At 39.2% G+C, this 15,420-nt stretch overlaps 1 protein-coding gene and 1 long non-coding RNA gene across 2 annotated transcripts; both read left to right on the top strand.

Moving 5' to 3' along the window:
* The first annotated feature begins 275 nt into the window (after positions 1-275).
* LOC116695552 (uncharacterized) lies at positions 276-1,175 on the top strand. The gene is made up of 2 exons (XR_004333490.1): positions 276-621; positions 653-1,175. It is a non-coding gene; the product is annotated as an uncharacterized LOC116695552 (long non-coding RNA).
* Positions 1,176-1,678: 503 nt separating this feature from the next.
* On the top strand, positions 1,679-7,505 carry LOC116695551 (NAD-dependent protein deacylase sirtuin-5, mitochondrial). Its single transcript, XM_032525874.1, has 8 exons — positions 1,679-1,883; positions 2,003-2,136; positions 3,270-3,495; positions 4,109-4,196; positions 4,935-4,988; positions 5,084-5,207; positions 5,945-6,060; positions 6,169-7,505. Exons 1-8 carry the CDS (start codon positions 1,745-1,747, stop codon positions 6,239-6,241), a joined length of 954 nt encoding a protein of 317 aa, XP_032381765.1. The 5' UTR covers positions 1,679-1,744; the 3' UTR covers positions 6,242-7,505.
* The last annotated feature ends 7,915 nt before the right edge of the window (positions 7,506-15,420 follow it).

Here is a 15,420-nt window from a genome sequence, read left to right as displayed (position 1 = left end):
TTATTATTAGTATCATAATACATAATAATTAGTATCATTATCTGATCAGTAATTTAACTTGTGAGGAGCGTCGTATGGAACCACCCACTTTTTTTTTTTTTTACAATTTGGTCAAAGGAAACCCAAATTTCTGGTTTAGAAACTTTTTGAAAATGTGTCAAATTTGACCCCGGGGACAACAGGAGGGTTAAAAACAACTTCATTCCCACATCCAGCTAAAAAGATGAACGTAGAACAAACGCTCCCTCTGCTGGTCATGTCTTGTTTTTGTTGGGGTTGTGATCTACCTGGCTGGCCCTCTTCATAAGCTCATTTCCTCAAACACCAATCCACATACTACTGCTGCTGCTGGGCTAGTGAATGAGGGAAACCCTTCGTACTAAACATCGATGGAGAAAACACCCGACTGAGTTCCTGCTGACTTCAGCTGACAGTCCTGGTTGATCCTCTATTAATACATCCATGGGCTGAGCCAGTTGGTTTGGATTTCCGTGTGTTATGTGATAACGTTACAGCAATTATCGTGTGATCTCGTAGATATCGCGAAAACCCAGCTGCCGTGCAAAGTAAGTAGCTAGTTAACGTTAATGAAACACAGCTGTAACAACATCCGCAACTCATGTGGAAGTATATAGCTTAAGCTAGCTATAAGAACCATGGGCACGGCACTTCACAGCGTAATGCGATGCTGGTGAAGCCGCTGCTGTTTCCTTGGATACGAGCACTGGCTTGTTAGCATGCTAGCTAACTTCCATTACCTTCTGACAGGCTGTTAGCTTAGTTAGCTTAGTTAGCTAGCAAGTGTTAAAGCAGAGACAGTTCGAGAAGGTTAAACCCAGCTAGGTTAACGACAGGCTCCGGCAACTATTTAGCTAGGAAGTTACATGCTCGTTATTGTGTAGGAAGTTACATGCTCGTTATTGTGTAGGAAGTTACATGCTCGTTATTGTGTAGGAAGTTACATGCTCGTTATTGTGTAGGAAGTTACATGCTTGTTATTGTGTAGGAAGTTACATGCTCGTTATTGTGTAGGAAGTTACATGCTCGTTATTGTGTAGGAAGTTACATGCTCGTTATTGTGTAGGAAGTTACATGCTCGTTATTGTGTACTAACACTAGAGTGTTAAGTGAATGAAGCTTTGCGGCGTGTGGGGCTTTTCTTTATTTTTGTACCGTTTTGGGGCTTTAACCCACAGAAACACAGTGACATCTGGTGGTTTGTAAAACGTAGTTAGTTTGTCTTCATTAGTCCTTCAAGACGGGCAAAGAGCAACACCTATGATTTAAAAAGTTTTAGTCTCATACATGCAATAGTAAAGTTAAAATTATGAAATCTGTAATACTTTTGTTCAAAAGTGATGCATTAAAAATGTAGATGGTATCATGCAACATGTTATAGTAACGTTAAATTGATTAAGCATTATCCCAAAAGCTTCACAATGTTACTGACACAAAACCTTAATGTACCGTATTGGTGTGGTTTAATTTTACCTTAGTTTAGCGCAAAGGTATTTCCAGATCGACTGAAGACTATTAGACTGGAACAACAGCCGCACAACGAGCATTTGTAGCGTTTCACAAGTTGGTTTTGTTGTTGCTAATCCAAACAAAGATGGCAGCCGGAAGTGACATTTCTGACTTGCTCGTTGTGTTAAAGTTTGGCTCGTAATTATTTGGAAAAAAAATAGCTTAGTGTGCAACAGTCTCAATTGTAAAATCTGGGATTACATTGGAGGCAATTGAAATGGGTTATATTTTGTTCCCCACTAGCCAAAGCCCGATGATTTGGCTCCAGTGGTCCTGTAGAGGCTTAATAAACTCTCACCTGGATGTCCACCTGAGGAGGCAGCGAGGCAGCCAAAGCATGGCGAGACCCAGTTCAGGTATTCCTGCTTCTGTTACATGCTCATCCTGACGAGCAATTACTATACTAGTCTTCCACAAATCCCTTAGCTTTCATTATTGTCATTTTGTGAGTTATGTTATTTGTGTTTATGTTCAGATCTGGCAGCATTCAGGGAGATTTTCTCCAAGGCGAAGGATATAGCCATCATCACCGGAGCAGGGGTGAGTGCAGAGAGCGGAGTCCCAACTTTCAGAGGAGCAGGAGGCTACTGGAGAAAATGGCAAGCACAGGTATGCAACTATATTATCATATTGATAATGAATATCTATGTCGGTCACAAAGCGTTTTAAATACATATTGCCATGTAAAATAAAGGCATTTTAAATTGGTGTACCATGGATATTTTTTGAAGGCAACTCACATTTAATATTTTTGTGAGACTATATTTCAACCATGCAATGATTGAGCCCTTCACGAGATGGAATATATTATTATTGAATCATATACTTGATATTTTATACATCTGTAAGTATAATGCATTTCAATACGACAGCAGCACAAACTACAGCCTCCGAAATGATCATACAGTTGAATAAAGAACTCTCTAAAACATTTTCAACAAAAACTGAACACTGTAACCTTTGTGAAGGGATGATTTATTGCAGGACTGTGTTAGATTGCATTAGTTTTAGCTCGGTGGTCCTAATAAACTGCCAACTGAGTGTATTCTACAATGCTAATTTTTATTTCCATACATTTTCGGTTGTTTATCCTGGGCCGGGTCGCAGAGGCAACAGGGTAAGCAAATTAGTCCAGATGTCCTTCTCCCCAGCAATTTTCCAGCCCCTAATTTTAATTTGTCAATCAAATATGTGAGAAACAACCCCCCAATTCTTTCATTTATATAGCAGCTGACAAGCCACCTAAGGAAACAAAGCATCGTTCTCCAACTGCATCAGGGTTTACAGATCAATCTATCACTCTTTAATGTGTGAACAATGGCAAGACAGAATATTTGAAAAATGTATTGTACAATTCTGAGTCAAAAACAGTGCCAATCTGTCAAAAGAAGAAAGTCTTTGCTGAGAGTGCTTCAGTCCTAGTCAGATTGAGAAGTCTTTTTTTAGAGTCACTCTGAGGAAGTTCACTGAAAGTTTTACTGTGACTAAAAATAGTCTGATACCCGCATACCTACTTCTTTGGGAACTTCTTTGCATTTCTGAAGCTGACTGGAAACAGACGGCTCTGTGCTCTGTTGCCTCTGTTGCTGTTTCCTCGGTCTTCCATTGTTTTGGCAAAATGTCCAACAACCAAAAACAATTCTGAAAAAGGAACTTTGGTGCTAGTAATTAACTGTGGAACTTTTTTTGAACAGCACTTTGTCCGTATCAATAGCCCTTTCTCACGATTTTTCATCTTTAAGCAACTTGCCACCCCAGAGGCCTTCTCCAGGAATCCCTCCCGTGTTTGGGAGTTTTACCATTACCGCCGCGAGGTCATGCTCACCAAAAATCCCAACTCTGCCCACCTGGCCATCGCAGAGTGTGAGGAGCGACTGAGCAAACAAGGACGTCAGGTTACAGTCATCACTCAAAACATCGATGAGCTCCACCGCCGCGCCGGATCCAAAAACATGCTGGAAATTCACGGCAAGTCAATATCTAGTAATCTATTCTTAAATATTCTGGTACTCTACTAAGTATTACAAAAGTAATGTTTTAAGTAAAAATGCCAAATATTCTCTGGTTCCAGCTTCTAGATTTTGAAGATTTGCTGCTTTTCCTTATTGCTCAGACCCAACAGGAAAATGGATAGCATCACTCTGGATGAGCATTTACCTTTCTGACATCTTATAGGCACCAATAATGAATTAAGAGAATAGTTATTTTTAGCAATTTTCATTACTGATTGATCATTTTCAGTAGATGATTAATTGTTTAGTCCATAAAATGTCAAATTTTAAAATAGTTTTTTGTTATTTTATGTATTTTTTGTATGTTTTTTTTCCTTTTCTTTTGTATTATTAAATAATATAAAATCATAAAAACAAAATTATAGTGCAACAGGAAAAAAAACATAACATGTTTTTTTTATATAAACAAAGTTTTTCAAAGATTAATATATGTACCTTTTTAAGACTGGAGTAGCTGGGGCGTACACATTTTGGGGCATTCTTGTTGATATATTACACAAAACGATTGTTGAAATAGTTTTCTGTCTTTTTTCAACACTAAAATGTTGTCTCTTCTATTATTAATCCAGGAAGTCTGTTTAAAACCCGCTGTATGAGCTGTGGCCATGAAGCAGCCAATTACAAGAGCCCCATCTGTGACGCTCTGGAGGGCAAAGGGTAAGAGCTTCATTTGGTGTCGTTTGGTTGGATTGGACCGTTTTCCTCAACAATGTGAAAATGTCTTTGCAGAGATATTGATCATATTCATTCGAGAACAAAATGCCAGAGAACAAAAAAAGCCTGTTTCAGTCTGTCAGATGTCAGCGGCTAAATAACAGCTGACGACGCGGTGAAAAGGAAAATCTGCGACCAAATGAAATGTCACTTTGACATTTAACATTGATGTTTTTAATGGCTGAAATGTTCCACCAATCAATTGGACCGTTAACAGCGATTCTGATTAAACCTTTAGCCATAGAGATGATGTAAACGTCTCACTGTGTTAAAGGTGAATTAAAGTGAATATGAATAAATGAGTAAATAACAGACAATTGCATATAATTAAATAAATTAGTAATTGAAAGTATCACTTTAAATCGCACAGTGAGTTTGTTTTCGTGGTCATGATTTCTATGTTTGTAGTGTTTTTTCATGATATTTTTTATAGTTTATTTAATTACTTTATTGTGTCAAAAACACAGATGAAAGGTAATAAAAGATAAATCTGACAAAAAAGCTGTAATTCTGACAATGCTCTCATACTGTAAACCTATTAAATTGTCAACCATATCTTGTCTAAAATGGTTTGGATTTACTAACTTTTATGTATTTAAAGTGTACACTGTGTAGCTGTTATATAAATCTCATATAGTTTAAGTATTGTATGACGTATTTTATCAAACTGCCCCCCCCCAGAGCTCCAGACCCAGATACAAATGACGCCCAGATCCCTGTTCTGCAGCTGCCCAGGTAAGTCACACACTCATGTTCTCTTTTACTGCTCTGCTCTTTTCAAATGAGGTTATTCGTTTTGACAATACGTTCGTGTGCGTGTGTGTGTTCAGGTGTGAGCAGAAAAGCTGTCACGGTCTCCTGAGACCAGCTGTGGTTTGGTTTGGAGAGAGTCTGGACTCAGACATCCTCACCCAGGCAGAGAAAGTGTTGGACAGCTGTGACCTCTGTCTTGTGGTACGTGTGTGTGTGTGTGTGTGTGTGTGTGTGTGTTCCTGAATTAGCCAACCTTTTTGGGACCCATTTCAGACTAAAGGCCAGTTTACTGGGGATGGCTTGTCCAATTGGGGACAAAAGCTGTGTCCCCAACTGGGAGAAGGCAGATTTTTGGGTCAGTGGTTACTGTTAGGGTAAGACAACTAGTGGGTAGGCAAAGTCTCCAGGAAATTAATATAAAGTCAATGTGATATACTCAAAAGTGACATAAAGTTGTAAAGTGCTTCAGATCTACTGCCAAATTCACTAATGTACTCACCACTAATGTTTCCATACTCGATACATGTACAACACTGCTGTTTTTATGAGGAATATCAACGTGTTGGATGTTAAATTTAGTACTGTATAAAGGTAAAACATGATGCATTGATAGCACGACTGTCATACTAAACTAATATATTATTATTAATGTATAATTATGAAAATAAAGGAACGTTGAAACTATCACCTGAACTTTTACCTTCACTCACTGTTCAGAATCAGAATCAAGTAGGTTTTCACGTACAAGGAATTTGCCTCTGTATTTTGATGCATAACAGTCACAATAAATATATTAAGAGAAGAGAAAAAGCAAGTATTGCGAGTTAAGAATTTAAAAAAGTTTTAAATAAAAAATATGTTGACTAAGGAGTGTGCAGATGTTCACATAATATAAAATAGTTGTTACTTCAAATTTTCAACAAAATCTCCCTCTCCAGGTTGGCACTTCGTCCATTGTGTATCCAGCGGCCATGTTTGCTCCTCAAGTGGCAGCCAGAGGTGTCCCTGTGGCCGAATTCAACATGGAGGACACACCGGCCACCACGCGCTTCAAGTATGTGTCAACCAATGTCACACAGTCACACACGCGCATCATCAATCATCCGTAACTAATGTCACGTTTACAGCATAGACAACGTTTCTTATAATCTTTGTGTTTCAGGTTCCACTTCCAAGGCCCCTGTGGGACTACGTTACCCCCCGCACTGGGACGCCACGAGACTGAACCAGAATGAGCCCTGGACGTCAGCTGCACAAAGACCACGACTGTCCAACACTGGAGGACTTTATTGGTACAATTACCAAAAATAATAGGTTGAATATAATGAAGTGTGGAGACGGTGTTCATGAAAAATAAGGCCAACAAATTCAAAGACGAAAGGGGAAACTGTTCGTTCAAGCTGTCACACAGATCAAATATACAATGATAAGAAAGTTGACCAGATTTTATTATTTATTTTAATTGTAAACCTTTAATTTCAAGTTAATGCATTTTGTCTTTGTGTTATCTTACATCATTTCTTTTCTTCCTTAGGAGATAATGACTTGATGATTGATTGAAGTGATTTAATTTCTGCTAAGGAACTTCTTCTTTTTTCAACACTGAATATTGAACATCACACCGGTGCTCTGTGCTCTGCTGCTGCAAATAGCAAATTTAAGAGTTATACGTGTGACAGTTTTCCATAAGGGATTACAAGACGCCGCTATTTAACATCTTCCAGTCTCGCATATTCAAATCATGTGGAGAAATGGCTGTTCATATGTGAAACATAACAGTTATATTGAGAAAGCTTGGGAGAGGTAGAACTCTTTTTTTTAGATGATTTGTACGTGTTTGTTCAAGGGCGTGACTTTGGATTCAATATTGGGGGGGTTTAAAATCTTCACTTTTGAACAAAATTCAACTTTTGCGCATATCAAACAATTAATTTCCTGCATTCTGGTGAATTGTTTTGCAACAATTTGTGCCTTTTCTGCATCAAGTTATGATTCAAATGTGGTATTTATCTAAAGGAAATTATAACAGGTTTTTGTGGTGGTTGCACTGGCCAGTTTTGATTATTGAGGGGGTTGTTTCATGCTGTTTATGAAAGGCAATGTTGAAAAAAGCAGTGACACAAATTAAATAGCATTGAGATTATTATTATTATTGATTAACTACAATCAAATCCTTTTCTATTGAATGAATCCTGAATGTCAGACAGTAGGGGGCAGTGTTTAGCTACAGCTGCGTCAGTGACTACACCTCCAGTTGGGGGGGAAAAAACGCCTCCTTCTGAAGGATCTGTGGGCTCTGCCCGGGATATGTGGTGTTGAATGTATGGACCGTGATGAATTTGTGTATGATGCCTTCCAGTGGTGAGTAAGCTCCAGTTAAACCAGCGAAACCAGTGACTGTGCTTTCCCTGAGCCAGTCACAAAGGGATGTATGTTAAGGTTTGGACTTAATTGAAACAGTATGTTCATTTGAAATGAATAAATGTATACTAAACTGAAGGGCCTCTGCAGAGCTTCCTTTAGAATCTGTGCATCTAAAACTGCATGAGTTGTTAATGATGCAACAGTGGGAATCAGAAATTATCAGCAGTGTGTGGTAATGGAAGTACTGTGGGAGTGTGTATTAACGGTACAGTACTATATGTTCTCTGTTGTAGGCGTTGTTGCCTTAACTAAAGACTAGATTGGGCCTGACATTTCCACCCAACCCCCCCTTCTCCCGATGTCTCAACATAAACACACGCACAGGCCAGTGATGTGCGTTTGTGCATTATGGGACTGTTCTTTATAATAGTGAATCCCAACCCTGCAGTTACCAGGGGCATAGGGAATAATTGTGAAGTAGCTCACCTAATTTGAAAAAAAAATACTTGGTAATAATACCAAACATGCACACATTTTTGTTGTGAATGGATGGGTCAACAAATCCTAAGACTTAAACACAGGAGAACATGCTGTTCATTTCCAGTTGACTGACAGTTGATAGTTTATTGAAAAGCACGAGCATGATCATTCCCTAACCTTAACCATCTGTTTATTGTTGTAACCATAGTCTTGCATTGACTAACCTATCTCCACAGCGCTGTGGAGTAAGGTCTGGCTACAACATACATACATTCCTGGATAGAAGAAAAATATTCTTTAAACCAATCACAATCGGCACTGAGCTGCGGATGCAGCAACGGTGGCCCTGCAAAACAGAACATTAGTGGAAAATGTGTACCCCGCAAAAGAAAACGCCACATAAAATATTAGCTAAAGCATGAGCCATTATACTTAAGTTAGCGCGTTTCAAGCAGCTTCAATAGTATGAAACGAGACACGCTTCCTGACTCTTAAGGGGCGTGGTCTCATTTTAACGTGTAGTGAACGTTGTGTGGATGGATGAAAAGTTATATTCAATAATTAAGTAATATGTTCTTTTGCTAACATTAGATATTAACACAGCTAAAAGACATATTTACCATCACAGAGATTAGTTTTGTTAGGGCGTTCAAGACCCAAACTGAGATCTTTCCCTGAACCTAACCAAACCTTAACCAGAGCGCTGTCATATCATAAAACAGATATATACTTTTCATCAGTGTTTTGTTACAGAAGCCAGCCTGCCGATACGGGTGTCACATCAAGAAATGTTGGCATGTGAGATTGAGACAAACGTTTAAAAAAACACCCCTTTTTAACGTGTAGGATCCATTTTGAGCATGATAGGTGGTGTTGATGAAGGGCTACTGGATCCATGACGGCTGTACATCCGGCAAAAAAAGCTTAGGAACAACTGCTCTATATGTTCCCTGATATAGACCATGTGACAAAACCAACCCCCCTAATCTGCTGGGGATAGTCATATTAGCCACAAAAAAACATCTCATCACACCATCTTATTCCTTCTTTTTCTCCTTCTCCTCTTTCTGTGTTACCTTTTTGCAGAGCTGGTTTTCCTCTCTGTACATCTGCCATGTGTGTGCTGTTTGAGACGCTGTGCATCCCTCCGTCACTCTCTACTTCCATCCCTCCATAGCTACGCCTCCATCACCTGCTCATTAGAGAGAGGATGATGGTCCGACGGTCCCCTATGACTCTGCTCCAAAAATAACAGGGCCAATTTCCCGCCTGTTAGGCGGCGATTTCACACCAATCTGAGTTGTACTGCCAGCTAGCCCTGTCAGAGGGAGAGACAGAGAGAGGCTATATGAGAGAGGGAAATAAGGTGGAAAAGAAAAACAACGCAAGGAAAGGAAAAATGTAGGTCAGAGTGTAATGAGTCTGAACATATGAGTTCTTTATCATAGAAACACACCACCCTCATCAAACAATAAAGTACATAACATAAGGTGTTAATTAGTGAGGTTTAGAGTTGCTGGAAGACAGAATATGTTTTCCTTTGGACAGAACAAGGCTAGCGGATCCCCCTTGCTTCCAGTCTTCATGCTAAGCTAAGCTGTAGGTTCATATTTACCACACGGACATGAGAGTGATAGCAATCTTCTCATCTAACTAACTAAGAAAGCAAATGCAAGTATTTCCTAAAGACTTCGTACTATTCTTTCAGTCTTGTGGGCCTGTCTTAAATATGGACCCTCGTTCAAAATCTAGTTTTTACTCCTTTATCAATTTAGTTTATATTGGGTGGGGAATTGAGTGAATGCCAATAAATATGTGAGCGGTCAAAAGGGGACTAACAGCAACGTTTAACCCCCTACCATGTTCTCTACCAAAATTAAGAGGGAAATGCTGCTGAATATAAGCTCCATATTCACAAAGGTACAACGTTACCTAAAGTTAATGCATCAGTAATATACATATTCTTATCTATCTCTAGCCATTCCTGGAGAACAGTAAGACACATATAACATACTGAATTATCACAGTTTCCAGTTGTGACATTGCACCGTGGGAAGAACCATGTTCCAGCTTTATGCTTCAACCACACTCATAACATAACATAACATAACATACCACAATACTACAACTACAAATCCACCACGAGATGAGACAATACTTCTCCAGTTCTCCATCAACATACAATTCACAAACAGCAAAAGGTTAGCAAATTTAACAATTGCCATCATTATACCAACAATTCGACAAGAATGAAAGTGTGTGTCCAAAAACATTTCCAGTATAAGAATAGAGGGAAATATAACTGCACTGAAATGTAAAAAGAAATCAAAATAAAGACATTGAAAAAAATGTAGCTCGTAACTCTGATTACACTTGAAGGTCCCATGAATTGCCATCACTTAATGGGATGTAGTATTTGAGGGTAAAACAGGGAAAATAGGGTGAGGTATACACTGAGGTATAAGTTTAAACCAGTGGAAGATTAGAAATGGAGAGAGGCAGTGAGAGGGATCACAACATGTGTCACGGTTTTATCAGCATAAAGGCCAGACTTTTAGAAATATGAGGTCAAGAGTCCCATTACCCAACCACAGCCTTGATTAGTTGGACCTTGGTGTTTTCACACCCATAGTTTGTTTACTCTGGCGCGAATCAGTGGATGAGTTTCTAGACTTAGAGCGATTTACCCTTGGCTCGTTTTCATTTCACACATAAAAAAATCCAGGAGTACCAAAATGCGTCACTACAAACCATGCAGGAACGTTCACTCTGCTTATTGGTCAGATGTGTCTGGGGTTTGGAGCCAGAAAGTGAATATTAGTAGTATTGTTTGCTCCACTTTTGGTGCATATTCATGAGCAATTTCTGCATTCACACCTGCCCAAGTACGACTCAACCAGACGAAATGAGGCGTGTGTGAAAGCCTGCAGTCACACCTACCGGTGCAGCATGAGGTCTCCAATAAAGATTCACTTTTAAATGCCGGAGTTTTACTTGAATGGAATATTTATAGGTATTTATATATACCTTTATCTTTATTTCTATCTTGTATCTTTATATTTAGAAACATCTGATCTTGACCCCAGAGGAGAATCAAAGGCTGAAAACAAAACACTGTCTGCACCTACTTCAGGCTGTTCTCATTTACTGTTCATACTTAAACCTACAGGAGAAAAAGCACTATTTAATTTGTAGATAACCCATGTCATCTTGGGCCAGGATGTGCAGGGCTGACTCTAAGGAGGAAGTCCACTGACCTAGTATAAAGTGAGAAAACGTCCATGTAGGGAGGATATCAGGGTGGATGGATGGGTCAACAAACACGGGGGGGTGCATTTAACAGGTAGCGGATAACATTATTTTACATCACTTGCAGTCTGTTTTTAAGTTTAAATGATAATCCACAGTACCAGGCAGAACATGCATATTCAAAATTACATTGGATCAGTGAAATAACCAGTAATTTCTTTATAGAAAGATCAAGATGCCTTGTCCTGCGATACAGGAATTTCAGTTTACCGGCACACTTGGACAGTGTTTTGTCAGCAATAGATGTGTAGGTCAATGACTGCTCTAATGTTAACCCCAGGTATGTGACACTTTTCTGAGACACTATTTCAGTGCCATTACACGGGACCTTAAGTGCATTTGTTCTAGACAACTTCCTTTTTGTTCCAAAAAATGAACTCAGTTTTACCCAGATGTACTGAAAGCCTGTTGTCTATGAGCCACTTGCTAACTCTATCTAATCCCTTACCTAGAGTCTTCTCAATCTCACTGATATCACTCCCAGAGACCAGTAATGCAGCTTACATTTCACCGCAGCTGGCATGTCATTGATATAAACTAAAAATAAAAGGGGGCCAAGGATTGAACCCTGGGGCACCCCACAAGTAATATCCTGAGGATCTGATATGGTCCCTTCACCATCACAAACTTGAGTTCTTCCAGTGAGGTAAGAGGTGAACCATTTCACCGCAGTATTTCTGAAGCCTATATTTTGCAGCTTTGATAATAATATTGCATGGTTTACAGTAGCAAAGGCTTTTTGCAAATCAAGGAAAATCCTGCCCACATACTTTTCTTCATCAAAGTTTTGTCAAATATAATCAAATAAATGAATAGGAGAGGTTTCAAGATTCAAGATTCAAGATATTTATTTGTCATATGCACAGATTTTACACCATGCAATGAAATTCTTAAGTTGCAACGTTTCCCACAATATAAAAATGTACACAATATACACACAATATATTTAAAAGATTCAGGTATAAAATTGCATGCAGCAGCAAGACATTAAAAGCATTATAAAAAGCATATGCATTGAACAAGATTAGAGATTAGATTGCGAGTAGAAATTGTCAGAAGACTGAGTTATTCAGTAGAATATGCTGCTCTAAATTCAGACTGAAGTTCATAAAGTAGATTTTATCTGACAAGGTATTCTTCCACCTGATCATACACAAAGATAACAGCACAAAGTGCATAAGTTTTTGTATGATATCATACACTACTTCAGCATAGTACGAGGATAAATTGCCTACTTTCACTAGGATTAATCTACTGTAATATTTCAACAGAAACAAATCAATGCCACCAGAATAATTTGAAAGACGCTAACAGATAAAAGTGTCACATAGGCAGGGGCAGGTTTATGTGGGGGAGGAGCAAGAGTAGCCAGTACCTCCATAATATTACTGTAAGCCTTGACCCCCCTCTGGCCCCTGTAACTGTGGAAAAATATTTTAATACATTTTAACCCCACCTTTGTCCCCAAAGAGGGAATATTATTCATGTGCCGTGGTACATAAAATGTATAGGTTAACACTGAATGAATATTGTTGTGTTTATTGTTATATGTATCGTTAGCCTTACCCCTAAAATGGCATGTGGTCCTATTGGGTCCCTGGTCTAGGAGCACCACTGCACATAAGGGCTTTAATCTGTCACTCAGTCACAGTTGTAAACCATGATGACAGACGAGAACAAGTGCTACAATGAAAAGAAGAATTACAGCATCCATTCCTCTTCAGCCATGGCCAATGCGAGGTTACGGTAAACATGTCCGTCATTGTCACTCAGTCACCCGCAACCACGTCACTACGGTTACAACCCCCCCCCCCCTCTCGTCACCAGCTTTATGAGCTGTGCGCCCAAATGTGACCTCTAATGGACAGGGGCTGATGTTTATCCGTGTGTCTGCGGGTGGTGGTGTGACTTGGAGGGTGGAGGCAGTGTAGCCGATTTCCCAGAAGTTTGTCAGCTTTATTTTGTGCAAACATTTTAAAATATTTTTATAGTATTTGTTCAGAATTATCACCTCAGGCCACATGTTTGACTTTTCTGTATTTCTGCAGCCGTTAGGGTCATTAAAATAGAAAAAATAAGATGCAAAGTTACAGTGGATCACGAATAAAGTTATGGAAATCAGTATATATAAAGTCATATTTAAAAAGCAAATGACTACACAGAGCATTTTTGTGTGTGTGTGTGTGTGTGTGTGTGTGTGGTGCAGTACAGTGTTTAACAAGGTTAGCAGGATCAGGTGATGAGTAATCTGCTGGTAATGAGGCTCACAGTGGTGTGTGTGTGTGTGTGTGTGTGTGTGTGTGTGTGTGTGTGTGTGTGTGTGTGTGTGTGTGTGTGTGTGTGTGTGTGTGTGTGTGTGTGTGTGTGTGTGTGTGTGTGTGTGTGAATAATTTGTTAACTTTTACTTTTCATTCAGTCTACAGAAATTCCAATTAAAGACTCTTTCCTCCCTTCTCTTCAAACTGGAACATCATATTTTATTCATTGTTTTTGGCAAACTGTGAAAGTGAATTAACTCGGATTTCTATTCCATTCACCAACATACCTGCAACTCTCAGCGCTATCGATTTTTAATTCACACTCAGGAAAACTTATACTTAATTCATTCTGGAGAGGAAAAAAAACTTTAGCCAGAGGATTCGCAGAATAACGAAGGATGTACAGTGTGTGTGTTTTTGTGTGTGTGTGTGTGTGTGTGTGTGTGTGTGCGTGTGCGTGTGAGAGTGACTGTACTTTCTTAGATTTCTCTTCTTGTGAGGACCTTATGTGTACGCACAGATAGAAATGCCCTCACTATTAAAAGATCCTTGATTTGCAAAAATGTCTCTTTCCACCTCCATTTCCTCACTATCAAAAATGTGATTGCCTTCCAAAAATATCCTCACTTTGAAAAATATTAATTTGTGAATGTTTTCACTTTCTAAAAATGCTCTGAAATTCCCCCCCAAAAGAAGAAAAAACAGCAGACACTTCACAAAAAATGCAATCACTCTCCAAAAATGTCGTCACTTTGATCACAATTTTCAAAATGTTGTCTATACAAGTCTATACACATGCTCATAATAAAAAATGTCCCTACTTTTTACAAGCTCACAATAAACTTACAAGCTCTGATAAACCTGCTGTGGAGCATGTTGCAGCTAAAGAGACAGATATTTTTCTCAGTGGGTTGATAATGTTGCTCTGTGTCTGCTGGAAATGTAAATAGACAACTGTCTGCCAAAACAACTTAATAAGGTGATATTTTGTCTTAATTCAACTAGAAGTTACCTTGTCTCTGTAAGATGTGTTTGGTAACACCAGACCGACTTGACTGGTACTGTTACATGACAGGACCAACCAACAATTTGCTGCATCAGGTTTTATTTTTACACTATGACACACCACATGGGAGTGTAGTAGAGTGTAAATTAGCTTTGGTCAGACCATTATTGGGCTAACATTGCGCAGTCTAAACCTGGAATTAGCCCTAACTTCCTAAGCTGAATACATGACAGTTTGCAGCTTGTTTTTCTGTCCCCGAGTGGCCAAAATTGTCTAAATGCAACATTTAAGATAACCAAATTTAGCAATTTCTATTTGATAGTGGTTATATGAATGTCAGACATTTTTATTGGTAACGATGTTTCCACGGTTTTGTTATGTATGAGTTATTCTTAGCGCTTCACTCCAAGTGTGTGTGTGTGTGTAGCTGAACATTGTTGTTTAACAAGGTTAGCAGGATCAGGTGATGAGTAATCTGCGGGTAATGAGGCTCACAGTGCTGTGTGTGTGTGTGTGTGTGTGTGTGTGTGTGTGTGTGTGTGTGTGTCGTTCCCTTATGCCCAACCAAAACACACGGTTCTACAACTGCACTAGCTCGCTCAGTGTGTACCAAATTTCTATTTCTATACTTTCTGTTTTTCTTCAAACTGCCAACCCCTCATCCTGCTCCATCTTCTGCTTCTGCCAGCTAAATACGTGTGTATAAATGTATATTTCTGCATTATTGCAAGCAAACATGCACCTATACCGTCTATCTCTGTTGGGCAGGGTTTAAATGAATTAAGACGACTGAAGCTGGTGCTCTTCCCAATCGCCCCAGATTGGGCTTTGGAGTGAAAATCCTCCAGGGAAGCACTAATCCCCGACTATCGGGAGCAATTTTTATTCTGTAAGCAAAGCTTTCTCCGTCTATCTCTCTCTTCCTAGCTCGATCGCTCTATTAATAGCTCTCCTAAGCTGCTGTGCGTGTCACTGTTTACATACAGAGCCCCCACTC

This window comes from Etheostoma spectabile, chromosome 9 (assembly GCF_008692095.1).
Source record: "Etheostoma spectabile isolate EspeVRDwgs_2016 chromosome 9, UIUC_Espe_1.0, whole genome shotgun sequence".
NCBI lineage: Eukaryota > Metazoa > Chordata > Actinopteri > Perciformes > Percidae > Etheostoma > Etheostoma spectabile.
This window is presented reverse-complemented; position numbering and strand designations above follow the sequence as displayed.